Source organism: Chionomys nivalis, chromosome 16 (assembly GCF_950005125.1).
Source record: "Chionomys nivalis chromosome 16, mChiNiv1.1, whole genome shotgun sequence".
Classification (NCBI taxonomy): Eukaryota; Metazoa; Chordata; class Mammalia; order Rodentia; family Cricetidae; genus Chionomys; species Chionomys nivalis.
In genome coordinates this window covers 25,703,011-25,727,915 of record NC_080101.1, presented here as the reverse complement: position 1 = coordinate 25,727,915, position 24,905 = coordinate 25,703,011, and the positions used below count along the sequence as shown (strand labels likewise).

Sequence of the window (24,905 nt, the reverse complement as noted above, 5' to 3'; positions counted from 1 at the left end):
GACAATACCAGCCAGAAGGAGCAGCATCGCCTCGAGTGTGCACTCCAGGATGGTAGGGAAGAGGTGCGGAATCCCTGCTAAGGTGGCCAGGAACACAGGCTGTAAGAGGACTCCTTGTGTTCAACGGTCCTCCGGCCCGAGCTCCCAACCCAGGTCTCCTACAGCCTAGCAAGGGGACAGTGACAGCGCCTTGAAGAGGCAGCGTGGGCCAGCCTCTTGGTGACACCTGTGCCGTTTCCCCAGCTTGGAGGAGTCACCTTACATGGCCACCAGGCAGCAAAGCTTCACGAAAGGAATTCTCTCCTGGGGTGTGCTGGCAGAACTCACTCCCCTGGGGCTGCTGTAACTGATCTCACTGCTCCACGTCACTCCAGAGGAAAGAGCCTTCCAGGACCCATGAGTCTGTTCTGTTACTCCAGCAGCACCTGTGAGTCTTACCCCATACAACATGCCATTGGATGGGGCTGGAGAGATGGCTCACTGGTTAAAAGCACCTGTTGCTCTTATAGAGCACCCGGGTTTGAGTCCCAGCACCTACATCCTCTCATCAGCTCACAATCATTTGTAACGGCATTTCCACGGCATTTCCAGAGGGATCCAACGCCCTCTTCTGACCTCCATGAGCATTACTCATGAATGTGGCATACAGATACACATGCAGGTAAGACACTCACATAAAATAGAATAAACAAATCTAAACAGAGAGTAAAACCAACTAAGACTTTATGACCCCATGTCATTGGGTATGGGTTAGGGCACAAATTCAAGGAAGACAGGATGTGGGGATGTGTCTGCAGTCAGGAAGTCCTCGCTGGTGTGGGATGTATAGGGAGAAAGTGAATCTCAGGCAATAGCAACACATTAGTGAAGTCAGTGGGGCAGAGGTAAGAAGAGATGGATTTGAATCTGGGGGAAAGTCCAGGGTCTGAGTAATAACTGTATAGCTAACGGAGCTAGAAGGACAGGTTGGGCCAGTGCATGGAGAGCCCCAGGACAGTGGGAGCCATGAAGGGCACCACAGGGGATGGAGCACACTCACCTCCATTGTGATTAATACTGTTGGACTCCACAAGAGCTACGGTGATGGGCCTGCGCAGTGGGTCGTCCTCTTTCTCCAGCTCTGTCTCCCAGAGGATGGCGTCCCCATCCTCACTGAAGTTCTCCTGGGCCCCGTGGCCTCCAGGGAACTCACCGGAGCCATCTTTCTGGCTGAACACTGCCACTCCATATAGGCCATTGTAGCTCACATGGTTGCTGGTGACATGGGGCAGGCTGGAGGACATCATCCACACACCACAGCCTTTGTTAGCTGGGGTCACAGAAAAGAGCCTGTCACCGGCACCCAAGGATAGGTGACGCAGCACCCAGTGTCACCCCAAAAGGGGAAGTAAAAGGTACTGAGGCAAGTCGCCTCCTAGCTCTGGCTATGGGCTTCTCCTACAAACACAAGGGACAATGACCAATTCACCTCACTTTCTAGGATCACATCTAGGGTGTGAAGTGCTCCAAGAACTGCCAAGGGGACACCAAGGCCTCTGCGAGGAGGGAGCAGGCTCAGTGTGAACCCCAGTCCGACCACTTCCTAGCTGGCACCCTGAGTGAGTTACCGGACTTGTGTGCCTCAGGGCCCTCATCTTTAAGTTGGGGCTGATGGCTGACAAAGCACACAGAGTTAGGCTTGAGTAACAGAGCCACAGATATTAGATCCTAGCCAGAAACGCTCAGGCTTTGCTTAAAGTCACATGGTGAGAACAGTATTTTTTGAAATAACCCTGTTTTTATGTTAAATCTTCCACTGTTTGCATTAAAGGGACGGGAGGAGCTAGATGCCCAAGAGTTGGAGCTCACACGGCCACTGCGGCAGACAGCTCCCTGCCTTTCACTATTTTACACGGAGATGGAGCACTGCTTGCTGACCTCTGGGCTTAACGTGGGTCAGGAGGTAGAAGAGGAGCCCCTGCTAAGAGGCCCGAGATTACACACGTCTGTTCTACCAGGGAGGTTTTTGAGGTCTGGAGGAACTGACTGCTTTCTCAGAACCCACTAGCTGAAGCTGAGACCTGGGCCTCCTGAGGACCACGGGACAGGAACAGCCTCCTCACCATAGATGGTGTTTCCCTCTATCAGTCCTTTGCCTTCATCACCCACGACCACACCGTCCGAGTAGCCAAAACAGATGAGGTTGCTCCTGAGGACCGGGACGCCGCCACGGCGGATGTCTACCCCTCCCCATTGGTTCTCACGGATGACATTTTCTATGGGGAGATGTGGAAAGGTCAGTACCCCAGAGCCACCTCCAGGGTAGGCCATGATGGCGAGGACAGTTAAACGAAAGCACTCCCAACCCTCCCCAGAGCAGGACACGCACACCTACGCTGCCAGCGTCAGCACCCTGAAACTTACCCACTGGTGTTTCAGGGACTCACCCCTTTTCCCAAAGACAAAGTCTGTGTTCCTCTTGTACATTCCTGTGTCTCCACTCACACTCTACCCCACAGCCTTGAGACAGATGAGGAAAACCTCCCCCCATTCCCATATGCTAGTCCTCAGCCTAGGCCTGCCCCATCCCTGGGAGCTACCTCCTCTCCTAGGACTTGGTAGCAGAGTCTCACATCAGAAAGGTGGTCCTAAACACTGCTGCCTCAAGCTGGGCGGTGGTGGCGCACGCCTTTAATCCCAGCACTCGGGAGGTAGAAGCAGGCGGATCTCTGTGAGTTCGAGACCAACCTGATCTACAAGAGCTCCAAAGCCACAGAGAAACCCTGTCTCAAAAAACAAAACAAAACCAAAAAAAAACCAAAAAACAAAAACAAAAATACTGCTGCCTCAGCACAGTGACAAGGCAGACTTGGTTCTAGGACCCAGGACAGTTCCCTGCGTGATAGCCTTTCCTGCCTCTCCAACCCTATCGCCACCCCTCGCTCGCACACTCCATCCTACGAGCAGCCCCGCTTAGATGTGAAAGTCTGTCTGCACAGGTAGCCCTGCACACAGAGCTGGTTCTCTGGACTCCTTCTACTGCTCAGGTTCTGGATTCTGCATCACCCTTGAAGTCTACCACGATCGCATGACTTCAAGAGTCCACACAGTCCTCCCATCGCCTCATGCAGATGACCGGGTAGTTTTGTTTGTCCGCATATGCTTTCAGTTATTTCCATGTACTGCCTTATAAACTGTCAATTCCCGAGGGCAGAGCTGCCATCTGTTTCCTCTGTCACCCCATACCCAGCTCCTGAAACATGGGCTACACACAGTTGATTCTCAGTAGTGGTTTTGTTTGTTTTCTTTTTTGCAATGCTAGGATCTAATCTATGGCCACACACATGCTAGGCAAGTGGCCTCCAACTGAGTTATGAGTATTTGGTAAATGATAGTTGCATGCAATCAAGATCCCAGGCTCCACACTGGGTGGTGCATGCCTTTAATCCTAGAGGCAGGCAGATTTACTCTCTGAGTTTGAGGTCAGCCAGGTCTACAGATGGAGTTCCAGAACAGCCAAGACTTCACAGAGAAACCCTGTCTCAAGAAACCAAAAGGAAAAAAAAAAATCCCAGGCTCCAATGATAAACCAGGCAGATGTGACCTTTGCTTGGTACCAGAGAAGACAGACAAAACAACACTAAGAAATTCTGTAAAATGTACAGTAGAGGAGGTGCCCTGGGCACAGTGGGCATTATCTATGGATGAGGAGAGTTAGGGCAGGCTTCCCACAGCAAGTGGTATGAGTCGAGACATAACAGATACGTAAGAATTGGACAGACAGATTTGCAGAGCAGGCAGAAGCTCACACAGAAGTATGGAAACCTCAGACAGCTGTTTAATTGGTGCAGCTGAAGTGTGAGCTAGCTGGCCAGCAGCTGTCTGTCAGAGATGGTACTCCCCCGTGCTATGCTGGGCCCTCCTATGAAAAGCACGACCTGCCCACAGAACTGGCACCTGCTAATCACAGAAGGAGGTCTGGGGTAAGCGAAAGAGTGGCTTAGGGACCTGACACTGGTGGGGGTGATGCCAGGGGACGGTGGCTTGGCTGTCACCTGCACTGGCTGGCTACGGTTCCTATTGTATACCTGTGATGAGGCCCTTGCCATTCTCGTTCACTGCGATGCCGGCTGCGCGGCCCTTGAAGATGTGGTTTCCACTGAAACAGAAGACAGGGAAAGACGTGAGACCGACGTCATGCTTCAAAGTCCCTTCCTTTAAAACATTTTCAAAATGTTACCTGTTCGAGTATGTGTGTGCGTGCGTGTGTGCACGTGAGTGTGTGCCACTTTTTGAAATCCCATAAACTAAGCACTTGGAAATCCTTATCTGGCCTGGGGTAGCTTGACCCGGAACTAAACTGACAACTCTGGACATAAGCACTATGATGTCCAACTCTCTGTGGCTTTTCTGTACTGCATCAGTCAACACACAAGCCATCCATACAGATGTGGCCATGGTGCATGTGCCACCAGGCAAGTCTTTGCAGTAGGAAGAATTCCTATGATGCAGTACCAAGCTTTCTTAGAATGATCAGAGCTCCACAGCTCTCAGTGCTGTGGTGCTTCAGCTGGGGAATCTCAGACTCTTGTGTCCCCTCCCGTCCCCGCCCCTGACCCACTTCCTAAATAAATAAACATGGAGGAAAAAAGCACAGCCTATCCTCTCAGGATGACCGTGCCTTAAAAAGCAGTAACGCTGACTTGAGAGCCTGCCTTCGAAACTCTGATGTTTCCCAGCACAAGCGAGGTACTCTATGTCCACACATCATGCTTACGTAAGTGGTCTTCAGCTATGGGATGCTATCTGAAAGTAGGACTCGATAAGACATGGAGAACAATGGTATGGGTATGAGCTGGACTCTCCCCCAAGTGACACAGGTAAATACCATGCAACAACATTTAGACAAACTCCTATGGAAAGGGCAGGGAAGGCACCACTGTGCACATCTGCTGCACACCACCAACGCCAGCTTTCCCAAAGCTCCGACAGCTGAGGCTTCTGCTCAAAATCTTAGTCCGCCCTCCGCAGCTCAGTTGGCACAGGCCTGTCTCCATCAGCACAAGGCTCTCTGCCATTTCTTTCCCCTCTTAACTGCACAGCAGAGACAGAGGTGGACCCGTGGGTACAGAAGGTCATGCTACAGTGCCCACAGGGCACTGACTCACTGGGACAGCCTCAAGCTGAAACACTAGTTGGGACCGGAGAGGTGGCCGAGCCCTTGCTGCTCTTGTAGAGGGTGCCTGGCTCTGTGCTGCTCTGTCGTCTCCGCCTCTTCCTAGGAATAGCACGACAGCAACAAGAGGGTTCAAGTCCTCCCCAGATTTCAGCTATGTCCTCTTTCTCCTCCTCCTCTTTAGTGGAAGACTGAGACTTCTAGGGCCTGGTGCATGCTAGGCAAGTTTTCCTCCAACTCAAATGGCACTTCCAGTAAAAGGCCTTCCTTCATGGTCTTAGTCAAAATGAATCTTTCCTCTGGACAGCATCATGGTGCCTGTCACAGTCTGCCCCGACTACTGCTAGGATGGCAGACACCCAATACTGCCCCTCGCTTCCTCCTGATGACCTACAGCACAGAAAGATCACAGCATGCATTCATGTGGAGGCCAGGGCCATCTTCTCTTATATATTCATTCATTGTTCATTCGTTCGTTTGCTCATTCATTCATTTATCATGTGTCTGTATGTCTGGGCACATATGTAACAGCACACCTATAGAAGTCAGAGAACAACCTGAAATAGTCGGTTCTCTCTTTCTATCATGTGAGTCCCTGGGGTCAAACTGTTGGTCAGGCTTTCTAGCAAGTGCCTTTTCTCATTCCAGACTAGAGCTAGCGCCTGAGGAACAGCTGGCACTTGCTTGCCTTTGTTATCTCTGCTGGAAGTGCACAGTAGCGTCTGCCAAACAGAATGCCTGCACACAGCTAGCTGGAAGGAAGACAGAAACACCGGGCAGCTGTGTTACTCCGGTGGGACTATGGATGAAGACTTTTTTTTGCAGCACCACTGCAGTAAACAAACAGGCTTTCAAATGGAAGAAAGGCACAGAGAAGGGGAGTAAGGGACCGTGGAAGAGCCGAGTCTAGGCAGAGCGGTGCCTACCTCACAACTGGATTTCCGTGGTACAGGATATAAATGCCCGCCTCCTTATTTGAAAAGATTTGGTTGTTCCTGATGACGCCTTTCCCATTGCCAAGGACAACAATGCCAGATCGAAGACCGTGGTGGATCTGGTTACACTGCAAGTGAAAGAGATGTGGCAGACAGATCCAGCATGTCGGAGTGCAGAGAGTGAACCAAGATGGCCATGGCCACAAGAACACCATCACAAGTTCCCGGGCACACAACACAGGGGCTAAGCTATGGAGCTGCCTTCCTTGTACATGTGTGAGAATGCAAACAGCGGGCAGGGTGTGGAGATAAATGAGTTCTCCCTGCAGCCCGGAACATGGCTCTATGGCCTTTGCTGTTGGTGGGGGTGGGGGTTGTCTGTGCTTTTTTTTTCCAAGAAAGGAGGCTATGCAAAGTGCCCAAACCTCTCCCTCAAAAGACTGAGAAGCTTAGAGAGGTAGGTATATGTGACAGGACTTCCCTGCCTCATCTCATTAAGCCTGGACTCCGCTCTGCCTGATGAAGCAGCCCACCCCACAGCCAGCAGACCCCACTCTGCCTGCTGAAGCAACCCACCCCACTGCCGGCAAACTCCACTCTGCCTGCTGAAGCAGCCCACCTCACTGCCGGCAGACTCTTAGCATCTTTCTGGCAATAGTGTCGGGAACTTTCTATGTGGAGGCAGTGCATCACCCACCAGCTGCACAGTAGAGGCCCCGTGAGGGGAAGGGATGGGCAGAAGTCACTGGCTGGGTGTGTCTTTTTAAGTAGAGTTATGGATTCTCTCTGAGTTTCCATGGCCAGTTAGTAGCCAGCAAGGACCTTTACCCTCTGCACCCCACGTCTCCCCCTAGAAAATCATTCTATTTCACAGAATGACTAATAGCTACAGAGAACTTTAGAAGCATCTGGTATGTAAAAAGCATTACATTTTAAACTCACAATTTCCCAGTTCCTGAAATCTCTGGAAAAGTCAGAACAGAGAGGGAACCAGTCTCTAGTATAACGGTCACACAGGCAAGGATTTGTGTATGTGATACTCATGTGTTTGTGCACATGTATGGATGTGTACATGAACATAGGGACCAGAGGCTGATGCTGTGTTGGTTTGCATCACTCTGAACCTTATCTTGAGGCTTGGCCTCTCACGTGAACTAGAACTCACCAACTGGACTTGACCCACTGTCCAATAAACCCCAGGGACCTTCCAGTTTCCACCTCCCCAAAATGAGGATCACAGGGGTGTAGCACCATGCCTCTTAAGTTTGTGTCTATGCGCACATGAGTGTGCCATGTGTGTACAGGTGTATGCAGTTCTTTGAAGCTGGAGGAGTTGCCTGATGTGGCTGCCAGGAACTGAACCCAGGTCCTCCAGAAGAGCAGGAAGAGCTCTAACCACTGAGCCGTCTCCCCAGCTCTCCATGCCTGTTGTTTCCTGTGAACGCTGAACTTAAGACTTCACGTTTGCAGAGCAAGCATAGCACCAACCGAGCCATCTCCCTGGCCACAGATGCAAGGATTTTATGTACTTTTTATGCTGGGAAAACCCTAACTGCAAGTCAGGTTTATAATCCCCAAAGCTCAGGAGGCAGAGGCAGGAGGATTAAGAGTTCACATCAGCTTCAGCTGGTGTGATGCCAGCTTGAATTGCAAGAGAACCTGTGTATCATTCTACCAACCCCATAACAAGAATAAAGCAGACTTCACCTGCTCTCACGTCTACAAAATCACCCGGAGGATAAAGTATCCCTGTCCTTTCCTACAGAGAATGACTGAGCAGACTGGTTTTAGTTTAGATTCACATGCCATTTAGGACAGACGATGCCTCTTTACTAGAATCAGTTTCAGAGCCAGATATGAGTTCTGAGGAGGTTCTGAGAAAACGTCCTGTCCAGCCCATCTTTTTCCTATTGGTGTGACGATTTCAGGAAGGGACTTGTCCAAAGTCATCGCTCAGACACCTAGAAAGATGTCATGAGGACACACAAAAACGGGCAGGAACCAATCTGAACTACTTATACATCCCCAGACAAGGGTTCTCAAAAGTGAGACCAGGCTAAATGCCAAAAGGATGGAGAAAAGTACCAGGATGAGTGGGTTGGATTTCTTCCGAATGTCCACACCAGCCTCTGCGTTGTGGTAAATGTTGTTGCCAGCGATCAAGCCTCCACCCTCCAATCGAAGAAAGATGCCTGATGCCCGGCAGCGGTAAATGTCATTCCTGAGCATGACAATCTAAGCAGAAGAGAGAACAAAACATTTCTTTGGTCAAAGGATGGTCAAAAACTATCAGAGGAGATGGTTTAGGGGGTAATGCACTTGCTGACAAGCCTGACAACACATGTTCACTTCCCAGGATAGTGAGAGGAGAGGAGTTGTCTGGACCTCCACACTCATGCTGTGGTATGTGTGCGTGCGCATGTGCGCACGCGCACATACACACAATACACATGTGCACACACAAAGAGACATACACATATGCACACACACATACACACACATGTACACACATACATTCACATGTACCACATACCACATGGACATACGCATGTGCACACACACGCATACACAATCATGTACACACATACACTCACACGCACCACACACACACACACTGTGTAGTAATAATAACAAACCCTACAAGAAGAGCATGCAAGTTTTTTCCTTCCCACTTTCCCAGCAGTACACAGTTTGTAACAGGGGTGCCTCTGTGTGCACCCCATCTTCCAGTCTTGTTTCAGAGGACACCATCTCCCTATCCACTGGGACACTTCCTTGTGCACTGTTTACTTCGAGCCAGAGCTTTTCTAAAGCTCATAAGCCAGGCCCTGGGCTCATGGGGTTGAGAGAAGCTTACAGAGCAAGCGGTCTTTGTTAGGTCTCAAACCCAGGACAATCAGCTGACCCGGGGACCTACCAAACATATCAAGTGGACCTTGCCACCAGGTTCTCTCAGCATCCCTTTGTCCCTTTCACGGGATCCTTTTGGCCAGCATACCACGACACCTATCCTAAACTTCCTCTAGTCTCTCTTCCCTGTACACCAGACATTTTGGTTACCCAACCTTTTTTCCCTTTTTGTCTACCCTTTACCCTCCTGACCTCTTAGTCTTCTGGCCCTCCCCTCTTCCTTACAATGTCCAACTTGGAGCCACTACTCTGGACTCTCCTAGACGTCCCTGCCTCTGGCTATGCTCTCCCTTTGACCTACAATAAACCTGCACCTCCACCAGTCATGTCCTTTTTTAAATTTTTTTCCCCATTCATCTTCAAACTTCATGCTCTTGAGCTTGCATTCTAAAAAGTGTTATGTGACCTTGAACTCACTCTGTGGCCAACAATGACTTCATCTCCAGAGACCCACCAGTCCTGGGATCACAGGGCTGCACAACCACACACTGCTTTATGTAGTGCTAGACAGTGAACCTGGCACTTCCCGCGTACTAGGCAAGTGCTCTACCGACTGAGTCACGTCCCTAGCCCATAGCAGTCACTTCCGGGTCTGTCTTTCCCACTGAGCCTTCATCAAAATCCACCTGCCCAAGCAAGTGCTGATTCCACAGCCAGTGCTGAGCGCAGCGCTAAAGGGTTCTCCCTCCGGATTCCCTCCCATTTATGAAACTAAGACCCATGATTTTTTTCATGCAGTGCTAGGGCTCAAACTCAGGCCCTTATACCTACGAGGAAGCACTCTACCACTGAGATACACCCCAGCCCATGGCGTTTTGAGGTGCGGCCTCACTGTATAGCCCGGCCTCATCTGGAACTCACGGGCTTTCCTGCCTCTCAGGTGCCAATCATTACAGCCATGTGCCACCACTTCCAGCCCACGGCCAATTCTTAATTTAAAAAATATTATTTAGTTAAAGCTGAGTATGATGACGCACGCCTTTAATCCCAGCACTGGGAAGACAGGGGAGGAAGGTGATAGACTAGAGGTTAGCCTGGGCTATATGGTCAGGCTCTGTCTCAAACAAAAGAAAACCAGAAAACAAAAAGTAGTTACAAAAAAAAATTTACAACCAAAAAAAATTAGTTAAGTGATGGGGCAATGGTTTAGTTAGTGAAGTGCTCGCTGCATGGATGAAAGGACCTGCGTTCAGTCCACACCTGCACATATACACAAATGTGTGCACACACACAGATTCATTTTTATAAGAAAAATGCCTGTTCTTGTTACCTATGGATCTTTCTTGGTGTAGCTACTGGCATGTAAAATCTACTGATACTCCAAACTGTTGTGAGATAATCTTTCGGCACACTGTAAAGATGTTGTCTCTGCCTAAGGCACCCGATTGGTTTAATAAGGAACTGAAAGGCCAATAGTGAGGCAGGAGAGATTACGAGTTAATAGAAAGTAGTTTAGGTATAAAACTTTGGATTCAGGGGCTAGAGAGATGGCTCAGCGGTTAAGAGCACTGACTGCTCCTCCTGAGGACCCGGGTTCAAATCCCAGCGCCCACATGGCAGCTCACAACTGTCTGAAAATCCAGTTCCAGGGGATCTGACACCTTCACACCAATGCACATAAAATAAAGCTAAATAAACCGTAAAAAAATTTAAAAAAAAAAACAAAAAAAAAACTTTGGATTCATCAACATAGGATAGATAGTAGAGTAATTTCTCCGAATTTGCTAAATACAAATGAACTGAACACTGTAAATGTAATTCTTACCTAACAACTGTTCTTACTGTATATAGTTTTACTCTGTTAGAATTAAAAACTTTCCTTTTAATTAGACAAAAAGGGAGAAATACTGTAGGATAATATTTTTGTACATTGTAAAGATGTGTATTTGCCTAAAGTACCTGATTTGTTTAATAAAGAATTGAATGGTCAATAATTAGGCAGGACGGGTTAGGTGGGACTTCCGGGGAGAGAGAGGAACTCAGGATGAATGTAGGTGCACGAGGAGGTGCCAGCCATACCCAGAGGAAGTCAGACGTACAAAACGAATGAGAGGAAAAAAAGCACATGGTAGAACGTAAATGATGAAAAACTGGTTAATTTAAGTTATAAGAACAAGCTGAGAACAAGTCAAGCTAAAGGTCAAGTTTTCATAATTAATAACAAGTCTCACTGAGGAACTGGTAGCCCAACAGAAAGACCTCCTACAACAAACTAGAGGGTCAGAAATCCGGATGTTAAGAAGTCTCTTTAACAGTGTAGCACAGTGTAGCTCCCACATAAAGGGATGTGTTTCTTGTTACAATTTCTTATATGTAATAAGTATACACATATGTATTGTTTTAAATAATTTTATATTAAGATAAATCACTCTACTAATAAATTATTATTTATTAATAAAGCGTGTGGAGGAATGAACACCCCTGTAATCCCAGCACTTGGGAGGCAGAGGCAGGAGGATCTCTGTGAACTGGAGGCCAGCTGTGCCTACACAGTGAGACTGTGTCTCTAAAACAAAACCTCAACCAAAATATAACAGGACAGGACATGCTTGGGGGCAAGCAGGGCAGACACTCTGAGTAAGGTACCATGCCCACTGTCTTAAATTAGGGTTCCTATTGCTGTGATAAAAAGCAAGTTGGGGAGGAAAGGGTTTATTTGGTTTATACTCCCATATCACAGTTCATCATCAAAGGAAGTCAGGACAGAAACTCAAACAGGGCAGGAACCTGGAGGCAGGAGCTAATGCAGAGGCCATGGAAGGGTGCTGCTCACTGGCTTGCTTCACAAGGCTTGCCCAGCCTGCTTTCTTATTATAGAACCCAGGACCACCAGTCCAGGGATGGAAATACCCACAATGGGCTGGTCCTCCCTCATCGATCACTAATTAAGAAAATACCCTGCAGGTTTGCCTGCAGCCCAACCTTATAGAGGCATTTTTCACTTGAGGGTCTCTTCTCTCTAACGACTCTAGCTTGGGTTGACAGAAAACTAGCTCGCACACCTGCCCTGGACTCACCTCTAACTTTCCACAGAACTTGCTTTAAATAGTAGGGTAAAGGTAACGCACCCCAGGACCCACAGGAAAGAGAATGGGAAAACAAAAGCCAGCTTTACCCCTGGGTTGACAGAAAAAGACCAGACCGGAGGCCCTTCCCCACCTGGGCTTCATACACTAGAACACATTCAAGAAAAGCCCCACCAGGGGCTGGAGAGATGGCTTAGTGGTTAAGAGCACCGACTGCTGTTCCATAGTCCCTGAGTTCACTTCCCAGCAACCACATGGTGGCTCACAGCCATCTATAATGTAGACCTCCGCCCCCTTCTGGCAAGCAGGCACACATGGAAGGAATGATGTACAAATAAACCTAAAAAAAAAAAAAAAAGCCCCACCACACACAGATATGGAAGAGACAGTGATATGCCAATGACCTGTAAGGACTCATGTGGTTAGGCCCGGCACTTCCAGAGTCTACAGTGTCGGTCCTCGACAGTACCTTGCTATTGTGTATACACCTCACTGCGTAAGTCAGGTTCCGGAAGATGTTTCCTTCCATCTTGGCTCGGCCGTACGAGCAGACGAAGACGCCACCCTTCCCATCCCGGAAGAGGCACTTGCGGATGAGGCAGCCCTGAACAGAGCTGGCTAGTGCCATGGCTTCCTTGTCCTTCTGCAGCTCCTGATGCAGTGAGTTCAGCACTAGACAGCTGGGCAGCTGAATGGACGCTCCTGGTAGTGGAGGGCCCAGAAAGGAGCCGCCCAGGACAGGGCGCGGGCCCTGCACCTGGTAGGACAGTCTGTATGTGAGCTGCTCATCGTCCTCGTCCTCCCCACTGGGGCTCAGGCCACCATCGCTGCTCTCTGGAGTCTGGGCCACCCTCTCCCCATCGCTGCCCACTTCTGCCTCCTGGGAGCCAGTCTTGGAGTCCGGTTTTGGAGAGCTAGAGGCTGGGCTTGTAGGACTCTGGCTGCCCTCGATGACAATGTCGCAGGTCCTTGGGCTCCAGGCCTGGTCCCGGCTCTCTAGGTCTAAGGACATTAAAAACTCATTGTCTTCTGCCGGGAGCAAAATGGGAGAGGACTTGATAAGGCCCAGCAGGTACTTGTAGGCCCAGTTTTTATCTGCCGACGGGTGACCCTCAACAGTTACGGAGTTGTTTTCGCTGCCCACAAACTCACAGTTTTCCAGCATGCATAAGGGCACATTGTGCAGAAAGACATGAGTGTTTTTGAAGGTGCAAAATTTCACTTGGCAGGTCCCCGGGCCGTGGACCTGGATGTGTCCGTTCTCAAAGTTGCAGTTGTCAAACTGGATGTGACCCGATGTGGTCTGGGGGGAAAGAAAGAGAACATATGGTGAGAAGCCTACCCTTGGTTTTGACGGTCATCACCAAGCTACTCCTCCAGGGAGACAGAGATGGAAAGGCCCTTGGTTTGACTTCCTACTCTCCTGTAAAAGGCTTGGCCATCAGCTGTCACTCTGAGGACCTGGTGAGTAGGTCTGCATCAAAGAGGCACAAGAAAAACTGCCAATCATTGCATCCTTCTAATTCTGTTACCCTTCTAAAGGGCACAGTAGAAACAGGCAAGAAGGACTGAGCACTTCTTTGACTAGGACAGGTTACAGGGTTGGCCCAGCCACAGGCATTAGGACAGACCAGTCTGTGTGGCTACTGGTGTGTGGAGGAGCAGAGCAAATGACAGGTCTTGTCTTCAAAGAGAAAGACAGGGACTGCTGCCAGGGGTGGGGGTGTGCTCTGGCGGCTGACCAGAGCTCTGCTCTTCCAACCACATTACCCGGGACAAACGGCTTTACCTCACTAAGCCTCACTTTCCTGTCTGTAGAATGGGGCTTGCTAGTTCATAAATCAAAAGACGGTACTCAGTGATGTTAGCTGATCTGAGATCAAAGACACAGGACCTCAGGAGTCTGACGGAAGGACAGGAAAGCACTGAACCTATTAATTCGACTGGGACCCTGGGCCTGAGTGACAGCTAAGCTTGGGGAGACCAAACTGCTTTATACCCTGTCTGGATTTGTATAAACTCTACGCGATACATCTCAACCATAGAATAAATGTCCTATGAGTCTAATCCACAACCCAAACAGATGACCGCTTGAACAATTAAAAGCACTCTCTATCAGTGACCTGCCTTGACAGTGTTTGGAGGAGGGTGACATCCCTGACCCCAGGTGCCCTAGGTGCTTCCATATGCCTCCACGACTTTCCCTGCTGCCAGCGAAGCCATGTTCCCTCCTGGGTCCTCTCAGTTTCTGGAGATGCAGTCAGAGTTGGCATTCTCATAAGAGATCACTGTTTGTGGGAAACTGTCCTGGCCTTTTCAGTTCTCAGGCAAGGACATCTCAGACCTCTGTGCCTTTTTAGATGGAAGACGGTCATGGACCCAGTACTCACATACGCTGACTGTAAAGACGAGGGGCGGCAGCTGTGCTTCTGAGGCAGCGGCAGAGACCAACGTGCACATCCACTGTGGCAATCAATGTATTTCAAGGCATGAGGGTTAGGTAGGGAGCCTTGCTTTTCAGAGGCAAACTTTACTCCTAGGTCTGTACACCAGCACAGGGACACTCGTTACTCCTTCTGAAATACCTTAGTTCTAAAGAGCAGGAGGCTTTGGGGCTCCCAAGGACTTTGGCATGATATAACTTTATAAATCAGAGGACCTGGTTTGAGTGCTAACCTCACTAATTACCCACCTGGGAGACTTACTATTGTCTCTGACTTTTGCTAACACTCCCCTCACTTGCCCAAGAGCAACACAGCTACTGATCACTACAGATGTCTGCTTAGACGGAAGCTTGTCTTGAGTATTAATAAGGCTTTGGATCCAAGCTCTGCCCATAAGCCTGAAACCTTGGTTATGTTGTATTGTTAGGCCTCAGTTTCCCTCATCTATAAAGCCAGGGGATGCAACCTCCTCTCAGGGCTGTAGGAAAGAGGAAGTGAGATACAGCTGTAAAGTACATGACTGGAGCACACTGAGTGATCCAAAGGGCCAGTGAGGCGCTGATCAGTACAATGGAGACAAGCCTGCTGTCAGAGGCGCATTTTGCCAATGCGCAGACACCGTGCTCTTCTGCAGGACCACCAGCTCCTCCATACGTGACCACTCTGTGCTAACGCAGGCCGTGCTGGACTAACATTTCTGGCCTCTCCCTCTAGGTGCCCTTGAGAAGCAATGACTCCTACACAGGATGAGGTTCGGGTGCTGAGGGCCACTGTCCCCTCTCTGGACATGCTGCTGTCACCATGTTGCACACTTTGCTACCTCACTGCTCTACCCGGTGCTCTAGCTGATCTGGTTAGGAACAGAATGGGTATAGAAAGTTTTGTCCTTAGCCCACGTCTCATTTCTAATGCAGCTTTAAAGGAAGTGAGGTACAAAGCACAATTCTGTACTATACTGACCTGCGAGCCCACTTTTCAGGTAGTTCAATTCTTGGGAATGTGCGCATAGGAATTAACTACTAGACTCTCAGCTCTAACCCAACAGGGAAATGCACTAATGAGGGCACGGTTGTACGGTCAAGTCTGGATGGCACCCAGTGTGCACCCACCTTATACATGATTGGTGAGAACCAGGCTGGCATGAAGACAAGATTGCACACGCGTGTGGTTGAGCAGTGCTGGTCAATGCTGGCAAGCAGGGCCACCTCACCCAGCTTCCCTTGGCCCACAATCTCCACTGGCACCTTCAGGATGATTTCGCCTTGCTCCTCGTACACACCTGGGAAGAGCACGATTCGATCATAGAGGCTGGCCATGGCTAAGGCACTGCCCAGGCTGTCAAACTCATGGCCTGGCCCAACATTCAAGGTGCGGCGCTCCCTCTTCCTGCGGAACAGAGAGAAGCAGACGGAGGACTCCAAGTCCAGCGCATTCTTGGTCCAGGTCTTGGAGGCCAGGTAGTGCTGCTTGAAGGCCTCCCGCCAGGACTCAGGCTCCACATCGGGCTGGTTGGGCCAGTTGGGGTGGCGGCACTCGGTGCAGCCCAGACACAACTGGCGCCAGCGGGTACTGTCAAGGCTGAGGATCAGCTCATACCAGGCCCTGCAAACCAGGCTGCAGCGGCCCAGGTCAGGCAGGTGCAGGTAGGCTAAGATCACACGCCACAGCTCCAGGGGGAGGCCACCTGTTTCCATGATCACCTGGGAGAAAGACACAAAAGAAGGTTTTGTCTACTCCCCTTTTACTGTTTCCTTTTTAAAAATAACACCCCTGACCCTAGAGAGGAGCAAGTGAACAAAGCACAGCCAATCAGAGGGCTCCATTTCCTCAACAAGCAATACGTTTAGCTTTTTTTAAATATATTTTTTATTTATTACATATACAATATTCTGTCTGTGTGTATGCCTGCAGGCCAGAAGAGGCCACCAGACCTCATTGCAGATGGCTGTGAGCCACCATGTAGTTGCTGGGAATTGAACTCAGGACCTCTGGAAGAGCAGGCAATGCTCTTAGCCATTGAGCCATCTCTCCAGCCCCGTTTAGCTTAAAAAAAAAAAACTGTACTGAAATATTGTGTTGTAGCAATGGAAACAGAAAAAGACCACATCTCACAAGGACCCCACCAGGGCTTCGGGTTTGGGGTTCAGGAAGCAAAAGTTCTAGCTGCTGGCCTCTCAAGAGGCAGCCAGTTCTATCTTTCCTGCAGATTCACCCTTGTCCCAGTTCCAGGGGTCTGAGTCTAGAATGAGGTTGGGGCCAATAATCCTTCCTTGAGGGTCCCCCGAAGCTCAGATAAGGGTCTCCTTGCATCCCACTGTCTCTTCCCTATTGCTCTATTTTTGCATTATGTACGCGATACCCATATTGTCCACTGGGAGCCGTGCAGCAAGGGGATTTCTCTAACTAGCTAACACTGTTTTAAAAGTGTGCTCTATTGAGTTCTGCCTTTCCTCTCTGCCACTGGGGCCTCTGAGCACGGAATTACAAAGCAACACCAGTCCCCAGGGCCTGTGTGCCTGTAGCATGACGTCTGTTAAGAATTGGAAAAACAATGTGTGAGAAAGCAGGTCCTGAGGGAGGCTCCCAACACTTCCACATTTAACATGGTCCTAAGAGGCAAGCTCAGGGTTCCTGTGGTCTCTTCCAGCTTCCCACTGGAAAGCCACATGCCTCCAGGCCACTTGGCGTCCCCAGCATCAGGAAGAGGGGCAGAGGACTTTGTGGCTCAAAGCAGAGAGGCCTTGAACCTCTCTGAGCCTACTTCCTCACCTTCAGACCAAGAAAAACACCTCTCACAAAATGGCTCTTCTGCCACAGTGTAAAGATTTTGACAATTCTAAAAAAGTAACATTTGGTTAACAAATACTTGATTGCCCCACTATGAGCCAGGCTCTGTTCCAAGTACTGAAGAGCAAAAAAGAAGACAAAGTCCCTACCCTCAGAGACAGGCAAGAAACTCAGCAAATGTGAACACAAAAGCCAGAGAAGGGAGGAGGAGTTGTGTGTGCGTGTGGAACACAAACGTCACAGAGAAGGGAAGCGGGAGTTGCGTGTGTATGTGTGTGTGAACACAAACACTACAGAGAAAGGACACGGAAGTTGCGTGTGTGTGTGTGTGAACACAAACACCACAGAGAAGGGAGGCAGGAGTTGTGTTGCGTGTGTGTGTGAACACAAACACCACAGAGAAAGGAGATAGGAGTTGTGTGTGTGTGTGTGAACACAAACGTCACAGAGAAGGGAGGCAGGAATTGTGTGTGTGTGCGTGTGTGAACACAAACGTCACAGAGAAAGGAAGCAGGAGTTGTGTGTGCGTGTGTGAACACAAACGTCACAGAGAAAGGAAGCAGGAGTTGTGTGTGCGTGTGTGAACACAAACGCCACAGATAAGGGAAGCAGGAGCTGCGTGTGTGTGTGTGAACACAAACACCACAGAGAAGGGAGGCATGAGTTGTGTTGCGTGTGTGTGTGTGTGTGTGAACACAAACACCACAGAGAAGGGAGATAGGAGTTGTGTGTGCGTGTGTGAACACAAATGTCACAGAGAAGGGAGGCAGGAGTTGTGTGTGTGTGCGTGTGTGAACACAAACGTCACAGAGAAAGGAAGCAGGAGTTGTGTGTGCGTGTGTGAACACAAACGCCACAGAGAAGGGAAACAGGAGCTGCGTGTGTGTGTGAACACAAACACCACAGAGAAGGGACACAGGAGTTGCGTGTGTGTGTGAACACAAACACTACAGAGAAGGGACGCAGGAGTTGCCACAGAGAAGGGAAGCAGGAGTTGCGTGTGCGCGTGTGAACAACTGCCAGGGACTATTTTAGACAGGCTGTCAGGGATGGTCTCTGGCAAAGTGCCCTTGGATAGAAACCTGATGTGACAGATGAAGAGAGAGAAAAGTCTGGAGACCAAGTGCTCAGCCAGTTCAGCAGGTACAGGACATGCAATGGATCGGGACTCTGGAGAAGAAAGTGGACATAGCAGACGCTGAGCACAGTGGCACTCTCCCCATAGAAAGTGCTAGAACGAAGGCTCTGCTCTGGTTTGGCTGTCTTCCCACTGTTCTTCTGTCAGCCCTGGCCTCAGAGTCTGGGATAAATCAGTTCCTGACCCCGGCTTGCCCACCTAGACTGACACCACCCAAAACAGACTGTCTAGAGACTTCCTCCTCCTCTTGACCTTTCCTGAGAGAAACGTAAGCTCCTGAAGGGGAGGAACTCGGTATGACTGCGTGTAATCCGCCTAGAACTCTGCCCACAGTGGGCATTAGCCCGGCATGGATAAACTGTGATAGGAGGGACCCTGCTGAGACTTCAGACCACTGCCACAGATGCTGTGTAACCAGGAAACAAACCGAAGCCTGTGCACAGCACTTGCCATGTCTGAGACCACATGCTGGGTTCACAAGTCCGTGGGGAAGCAGGTAAGGGTCCTGCTCTCCTACCCAACAAAAGACAAAGATTCATCCACCAAAACAAAACAACAAAAAAACCAAAACAACAAAACAAAAAACCCCCCTATACCCTCTAACCAAAACAATGCCATCCATCACCAAACCAAAACAAAACACAGTATAAATGGAGGAGCACTCAGTGTCTCGAGAGAAGGAAAACCTGCTGGAATGACAGACACACCTGAAATCCCATCAGGAGATGACTGAGGGAGACCAAAGCGTCTAGGCCAATCTAAGCTGCATCCAAGCAACACCCTGTCTCAAATAAAATGCTATTTTCCCCAGTGTATTATAGTGGTATACTATTTGTGTTTAAGAAACAAAGTTTGCCTGAAGATCAGAGGGCAAAGCAGCCATACTAGCCAGCCACACAGGCCAAGGAATGGTGGCACACACCTTTAATCCCAGGTCTCAGGAGACAGAGGCGGACAGAGCACTGTGAGTTCAAGGCCACCCTAGGCTACACAAAATTTAATCTGTCTAAAAGAGAAAACAGAGCTCACACAAAGGTGACCCCAGCACTTGTGTTCACACGCCTGTAACCCCAGCACTAGGGAGGTGAAGACGGGAGCAATATGGCTGGACAGAGAGAGGACTCTAAAGGGGAAGAGACAGGAACTCAGTGGAGTCTGAGGATTTGTGGAGACGGGATCTCGCCCTTTTGGTCTGAAGATTTGGTAGAGGTAAAAGGACTCTCCAGTGGCATGGCTGCTTTGCTTTTCTGATCTTCAGGCTGTACCCCAGTATCTGTCTCTGCGTTTTTATTATTTGTGGTACAATGTCTTATTTCATCTTTTTCTCTTCACATTTCTTTGAAATGAACAATTCAAAACAGCATTCCCAGGGTCTAGAGGTTTGTTTGAACACTAATCTTGGCTGTCATCACATACTTAGTGAATCAGATGTAACACTTTTTTAAGATTATGGCAGCAAGTACTTTATTATTTATTCATTTAATTTTCCAAGACAGAGTTTTTCTGTCTCTACACTGACGGTCCTGGCACTCACTCTGTAGATCAGGCCTGCCTCAGATTCAGAGACCTGCCTGCCTCTGCCTCCTGAGTGCTGAGATTATAGGTGTGCACCACCATGCCCAAGCAAGAGCAGTAAGTATTCTTTACTGCTGAGCCATCTTTCTGGCTCCGGTATGGCATTTTAGCAAGATCAACAAGGAACTTGTGTAGACTATAATCTTGAGAAGCCCTGAGTTAAAGTAGTTCCGTCTTCATTTTACAGATATATGGAGGAACTCAGCCTAAGAGAACTCAAGTGACAAGGGACTTGCCCAAGTCACTGCTGCAGAGCAGAGGATCAGAGCGGCAGTGAGCTGCATGGGTGAGTGAGAACCTGAGATGTGGACAGGAGTAAGGCTGAAGAAAGTCTGTAGAGAAGCTGGGTGTCAGTAAAAGCCTGAGGGGAACCCATTCTGAGGCTGATACAGTTCCAGGGTCAGCCAGAAAAGTTAGCTGGTTCCCACAGACACATCAACTGGAGCCATTAGTTAACCTGGGGAGCTGCCCTGAGTCACTGCACAAAAGGTTCTACACATCATGGTGAAATGACTATAAAAAGAGCCCAGTGGGCTTCGCATTCTAGCCTGGGCTCTGCCTCCCCTTTACTGGCTAACCTTTAGCAGGTGACCGAACTCTGCTTTCATGTTCTCTGGTTAGATAACGACAAAATGGCCCAGCATGGTGCACATACCTGCAATCCCAGCTCCTGGGTGGTGGCAAACAGGAGGCCAGTGAGTCTGAAGCCAGTCTGGGCTGTAGACCTGGTGTCTCAACAAAACCCAAACAACAAAAAGCAACTGCTTCCTACTTAGTTTCAAAGTGGTAGGAGATTAGATTTAGTTTTAAAAATCAATAAGAACAAAGGATCTAGGGCAGCTCAAACCTTTAGTGTCCATGTTGGAGGTGTTGGAGGGGAAACAGGACTCTCCACCCACACTGTGAGGCATACAAAGCACCAGCTAAATAAAAACAAACTGCACAGCAGAGCCAGTCCAATAGATTAATGATTTAAAATCTCAAATCAAAGGAGATGTCTCTCTCTACTTTTGCAGATTTTAGTTCAAATCCGTTCTGAAGTAATACAGAGTGATATATGAGCCACAAAAAGGCCGCACACAAGCCTGTACCCACACATGTCCACAGACTTCGGAAATAAGAAAAAACAAGACTCTGGTGGTGGCAGATCTCAGCTGGGCATCCCATCACTTCGTTGAGCCTCAGTTCTCTTCGGTCTAAGAGATGAGATTTTCAGTGTGGAAATCAGATGCTGTAACTCAGAACACTGTGCACTTGATCTAAGTCAGGAGCTTTGAGAGGTTTAGGCTGCATAGGCTCTCCCTTCCCCCTTCTCTGTCAGCCCAGGGCCTGCTCGCTGAGGTTCACGTAGGAAGAAACATGAATCTGAGAATCCTTTCAACTGGTCTTAGTCCTGATGATCACTAACTCAATACACAGACCTGAAAGGGTGAGGGAATGTTTTGGGGTTTCTCTGTTGGTTTGTTTTTGATTTGTTTTGTTTTGTTTTGTTTTGAGACAGAGCCTCACAATAAAGCCTTGTTTGGCCTGGAAAGTCACTTTGTAGCCCAGGTAGGCCTCTAATTCAAGAACTACATCTCTGAGTAGTAGGTGTGGATAACCACACCCCCAGGAAGGTATTTTGAGGGCTTACTTTATTCAGGAGCTGTGTCATCTCGGTGTGCACTCAACGCAAACCGCACTGCAAATCTCACCCCCAGAATCTGGCGGGAATCTACCGGGATTCCTATCCTGGACCAAGTCCAGCATCCTCGGAGTGCAACCACCTGCTGCCCAGGTTCCTTTTTACAATGTTGGGTTTCAGGGCTAGTGATGGCACAGGACACCTGACCAGGCATCACAGATGTATATGCAGACTCACTGACTGTAAGAAAGATGAAATCGGTCCTGCAATTATTACTGAGCATCATAAAATGTCTAATTTGGACTGATAGCATTCTACCAGGAAGTCTAAAGATTTAGGATTTACAAATCAAAATCTACAAAAGTTCAGGGCACGTTCCCTGCAGAGTGGAGACCCCAACCACTTAAACATTGTCAATCAGATTGTCACCTTCTGCCTCCCAACCTGTCACAAACGGCTCCAGCCACCTCTCTTTAATCATGCTCGGTTTGAGGCGATTTTCACGCCAAGTGATTGCTACTTTACTGGTGACATCAAACACTCAATGGAATCAGACTGGTCTCTAGCCGGCCTCATCTATAAAAACGGAGGTAATATGACCTTAGGGACTTGTTAGGCAGATGAAAGATGCCTGGGACGCAGTTACCATGCGCCTGATGCACAGTAAACACACAGTTAAGTGGTGGACTTCCTTCCCTGGGATGTTTTCCTAAATCACATGCCTCCCTCTTCTCCTTCACCACATGTTGAGCCCTTTTCTCAGCATCTTAGTAAGAAATAAAAATGTCTAAAGTGCAGAAGGGACAGTGCTGACTAGCCACTTCCTTGGCCCAGGATCTAGCAGTGCTTGCCAAGGTCTATCTTTCTGTGAGTTGTGTACACTTGAGGGATGATGCCTGAGGAGGCCAAAAGAGGGCGCTGGGTCCTCTGGAGCTGGAATTCCTAAGGGCCACTGAACTCAGGTCCTTAGAAAGAGCAGTAAGTGTTCTCGATGCTGAGCCATCTCTCCAGCCCCAACAATTCTTTACTGTATCTGGGTTAAGAAGGAGGTTCCTGGGTCCTGACCATCAAACGGCAAAGAGAACAAGTTCTCTTATTTGCAACAGGATTGGAACAGCACGGGCAGCAGAAATTCACCCGGATGGGCACAGACCCAAGTTCCAAATATCAAATTCTAGGAAGGCTTTTTTATTTTCATTTTTCAAGTACAATTAAGAGAGCGAACGGTAGCACTTAAGGACCTTATGCTGGGGCCTTCCAGAACACAGTGGAAAGTCTGGACTCTTGGCAGCCACAAGGCCTTCAGTCAGACCAGCAGATTGCTCCATTCCCCTTTGACTATTACTCTACATAATTTTGTTTTGGTGGCATTAGGGATTGAACCCAGGGCCTTGTGCATGTGAAGCAAGCTTGCTACCACTGAGTTACACACATTACCAAGCCTTTCACTTTCGTTTTTTCACAAAGGATCTTGCTGGCCTCAAACTTTCTACTTCTACACCCAAGCCCCAACAGTGTTATGTTCCTCCTCATTTTTATACATGTATTTTTTGTAGTGGCAATGGTCCTAGGGCCTTGTGTACGCTAGGCTATATCCCCGGTGCCCTTCTTTTGAGACAAATCTTACTAAATTGCCAAGACGTCTCTTGGCTCACTCTGCTGCCCAGGCAGGCCTTGAACTTGTGATCCTCCTCTTGAGCCTCTCAAGCAGCTGAGATTACATGCCTACAACACCAAACCTAGCACCTTCCTCGTCCTTTGAACTGTGTTCCCTGTCCATTTAGCCGATGGGCTGTCACTCACAGTGCTTTAGCCAGGGCAAGATACCACACAGAATAGATATTTGACCCAAAGTAGACAGAATATCCATGGTCCTCGTCAGGAATGGGAGAAACTCGGAGAAGATCACATGGGGGATGAAGCCAAATTAAAGGATGCAGGACGGGGATTCAGAGAGACAAAGAGATTTTCTTTCTTTTTAAAAAACATTTATTTGCCTTTAATCCCAGCACTTGGGAGGCAGAGGCAGGCGGATCTCTGTGAGTTCGAGACCAGCGTGGTCTACAAGAGCTAGTTCCAGGACAGGCTCCAAAACCACAGAGAAACCCTGTCTCGAAAAACCAAAAAGAAAAAAACAAAAAAAACAAAAAAAAAAAACGTTTATTTATTTTGGAGGAGGCACCTTTCATAGCATATATGTGGAGGTCAGAGGACAATTTGTGGGGATCAGTTCTCTCTTCCCACCATGTGGATCCTAGGGATTGGATTGGTTATTAGGCTTGGCAGCAGGCACCTTTACCTGCTGACCCATCTTGCTAGCCTGAGATTTTTCTTTAACATTTTTATTAATTCCTTGAGAACTTAATACAGTATACAGTGTTGTCTGAATGAGAATGGCCCCACGGACTCACACATTTGCTTGTTTCCTAGCTGGAACTGTTTAGGAATGATTAGGAGGTATGGCCTTGTTGGAAGAGGTGTGCCCCAGGGAGCCTGAGACTGACACACAGAGATTTCAAAAGTCCATGCCAGCCACAGCCAGGCCCAGTGTGTCTTTCTCTCTGTACCTGTTTCTCAGTCTGCTCCAACTTGCAGACAAGATGTGAGCTCTCGGCTGCCTCCTCATCATCACGTCTCCCTGCCACTATGCTACACACATGATGATCATGGACTGACCCTCTGAAATGGTAAGCTCTCTCTTGTAAGAGTTGCCTTGGCCATGGTGTCTTTTCACAGTAACAGAACTAGGACAAACGTATTGGACCGCATTCATCCCTCACTCCTCCCAGACATGTCCTCTAACCTCCCCTAACTGCTTGCTCTCTTTTCACAAAATGAAAGTCCAGCACTTGGCAGGCAGCGGATGTGAGTCTGATGTTCATATTGGCCATATATGCATGGGTATGGGATAGCCCACTGGTCAACCTACCAGAGGCTTCTTCTTCTCCTGCTTCTTCTTTTTTTCTGGTTTTTCAAAACAGGGTTTCTCTGTATAACCTTGGTTATCCTGAAATCCACTTGTAGACCAGGCTGGCCCTAAACTCAGAGATCCACCTGTCTCTGCCTCCCCGGTGCTGGGATTAAGGCATGCGCCACCACCACCTGGCTCAGAGGCTACTTCTTAAGGAAAACTGACTCGCCTTCCCACGGAAGCCATCGACTGTCAATAGCTCCTCAGCTAAAGGTGAGGCGTGAAGACCCTCCCTCTCTCTGCTGGAAGATTGACCAGCTTGATCTTGTCAGGTAACACAGCTTCTGTGGGTCTATGTGTGCATCAATCCTGTAATATCCAAAAGATACTATTTCACCCA

The 24,905-nt window shown here is 48.8% G+C and overlaps 1 protein-coding gene across 1 annotated transcript in view; it reads right to left on the bottom strand.

Moving 5' to 3' along the window:
- The window catches only part of Fbxo10 (F-box protein 10), a 37,537-nt gene that overhangs the window by 6,132 nt on the left and 6,500 nt on the right, over positions 1 to 24,905 (bottom strand). Inside the window, exons 2-8 of the mRNA XM_057790971.1 lie at positions 15,580 to 16,170; positions 12,496 to 13,329; positions 8,176 to 8,325; positions 6,082 to 6,218; positions 4,068 to 4,138; positions 2,103 to 2,255; positions 1,040 to 1,309 (exon numbers count right to left, since the gene is read on the bottom strand). Of these exons, the coding sequence (XP_057646954.1) occupies positions 1,040 to 1,309; positions 2,103 to 2,255; positions 4,068 to 4,138; positions 6,082 to 6,218; positions 8,176 to 8,325; positions 12,496 to 13,329; positions 15,580 to 16,164 (2,200 nt within the window). The 5' untranslated portion in view covers positions 16,165 to 16,170. The remainder of the gene's footprint in view (positions 1 to 1,039; positions 1,310 to 2,102; positions 2,256 to 4,067; positions 4,139 to 6,081; positions 6,219 to 8,175; positions 8,326 to 12,495; positions 13,330 to 15,579; positions 16,171 to 24,905) is intronic.